Below are 2,344 nucleotides of genomic sequence, written 5' to 3'. Positions count from 1 at the left end.
GAATGTCTGCATGTGAACAGTGTGTTGCTACAAATGCCAACAACCCAGCCTGTAGAGAAGAATCTGATGTTTCTTAAGATTATTTTGAGTTTTCTTTGTTAAAGAGTTCCCCTCTGATGTCACTTCCTGTTTCACTTTGGCTGAGCCAAGTTCAAAAGAAAATATGCCAGTTATGGGACAAAATGGGCTAAATCGTGTGTATTATTCCAACTTTCTTAAATTTAAAGATGTTTTCTTTGACTATTTGTGTTTGAAGAATTTGCATGTCACAGGCACTTTAACTTTTTTTTTTTTAAAAAAAAGGAGCTCCGATTGTAAAGTAAAATAAATCAATACATACAAATTTTTAGTATGGATTACAAACGTTTACTGTTTTTGCTGTTGCCTTCCAGCTACGTAAGCAGACACAAAGCATTGTGGGAAATCAGAACCGTGACCCAAAGCAACAGTCAGCAGGATGTATACCTTCACAATAAGAGTGTTTATCTGGGAGGGGTGCTGTTGGATAGATCACATGTTGTGATTCATTGACAGTCATACCTTCTGCTGTTCAACATAATGATGACTGGTAGATAATTAGTTATTAGTGGTACTACATTTTAATTTTAGAAAGCACAAATTTGCTTATGAATTATAAAAAATAGTAAAACCGCTAAAGCACAAATGAAATATTTAGGTCCTCAATTAGTGGATTTTTGCTTTAGCGGACTGGTGCCCACCACTGTTAGTTTTAATGGAACCAGTTGAAATAACTTGGTTAAATAAATCCAACCAATCTATGAGTGTGTACAATTATTTTTACTTTTCCAGTTTTTGTGAGCAGTTTTATGACTTTCACTGAAGTCCCTTTTTCAACAGTGAAATTAAATGTAGCAAAAGTCATTTTCTGGATATTTTTACTTGGTTTATTTTCCACCTACTTTACACACCTGTGCTATTCAAAGAAACAAATGAAATATAAAAATGGATAAATACATAACACTAAGTCCTAGATCAGGAGGACAGGTGAGTGTTTTATTATCAAGCTCAACAGCTTCAGAGAGTTTTAATTGATGCTAATGTGTAAATTACTGACTGTTAAACATGGACCAACCTGTCAGACCTCATATTAACAAGGTGTGACGCAAAGTCAACATGGAAACTAGTTTCAGATTCTGTTGAGCTTTTTAGTCAATAACATGTCAGGACAACAAGTCCATCAGCACAGATTAAAGAGAAGCAAAAAGCTCTGAAGATGTATTATTTTACTGAGTTTCTCTCACATACTGGTAATAAATCAGGAGATCTTTATTAACTATTTCTCAGAACGCAGAAGTTGTTTCCTGGTGTGAGCTGCAGGGTTCATCAGTTCATGGAGGCAAACAGAAGCTTCCTAACATTTGTTCCTCATCTTTACTTTAATAAAAGTAAATGAACCCTGTGAGCTTTAACAACTAAAGAACTTTAAAGAACATCAATCAGGTGTTCAGTCTGTCTGCRTGTTGCTGTAAGAGGTTCAGAGGCAGCTGAAACACACTGCTGATAAAAGCAGAGTTTCCTGGTAGAGAGCCTGATGAAAGCAATGATTCAGGGTGAAGAAGTGAGGAGAACTGGCACACAACCTCTGGTTTCTGATTCTTCTTCCAGTCCAGGCTTGCCACCGAGCACGTTGGCAGCGATGTTGTTCACCATGTTCAGGATGGCATCTGAAGGAAAGAAACACTCACATCATTCACCTGAAGACAGGAATGGCCCGGGGCCCTGGTTAACTCTTTCACTATGTACACAAAGACTTCCTGCTTATGAATTTCATAAATCCACCCTTTTTATTTCTTGCAGCTGTTTTGCAGTCCAAGTTCCAAATGCATGGTCACTAAAGTAAAACTACGCTCCATACTGGAGTTACTTGGTATGGATGGAGAGGGGATGTGCAGTAGGGAAATAATTATTTGATCCCTTGATGATTTCACAAGTTTGCACACTTACAAAGACATGAACAGTCTACATTATAATTTTAAGGGTAGGTTAATTTTAACACAGATAAAACATTACATAAATTATTTTTTTTGCTCTGTAACAATAACAACAACAGCTCTCTACACTGCATTTTGAGTGTACAAACAGTGTTAAACATATCTCCAGTGGTGGGCAGCGCTAATCCAAAAATTAGCTCCGCAGTTTCTAAAGCGCTTATGAAAATATTTAGGTCCACAACTTCAAAAACACTTCTGCCATAGAAAAACTAGCAGAAGCTAATTTTAAAGCATAAGTTCAATTTGACACTTACTAGCTGGCAACAATTCATGCACAATATATACACAACAACACCAACTAGCGATATATGAACTCTTTTACAGCTTAATTC

At 36.5% G+C, this 2,344-nt stretch overlaps 1 protein-coding gene across 1 annotated transcript in view; it reads right to left on the bottom strand.

Moving 5' to 3' along the window:
- Positions 1–2,344, bottom strand: part of suco (SUN domain containing ossification factor) — a gene marked incomplete in the record, with an annotated part of 88,481 nt that overhangs the window by 19,323 nt on the left and 66,814 nt on the right. Inside the window, 1 exon segment of the mRNA XM_014030831.1 lies at positions 1,602–1,701. Within this exon segment, the coding sequence (XP_013886285.1) occupies positions 1,602–1,701 (100 nt within the window).

This window comes from Austrofundulus limnaeus, unplaced genomic scaffold (genome assembly GCF_001266775.1).
Source record: "Austrofundulus limnaeus strain Quisiro unplaced genomic scaffold, Austrofundulus_limnaeus-1.0 Scaffold1124, whole genome shotgun sequence".
NCBI classification, from domain to species: Eukaryota; Metazoa; Chordata; class Actinopteri; order Cyprinodontiformes; family Rivulidae; genus Austrofundulus; species Austrofundulus limnaeus.
Note: the sequence above shows the minus strand (reverse complement) of the source record. Positions and strands in the feature narration are given on the sequence as shown.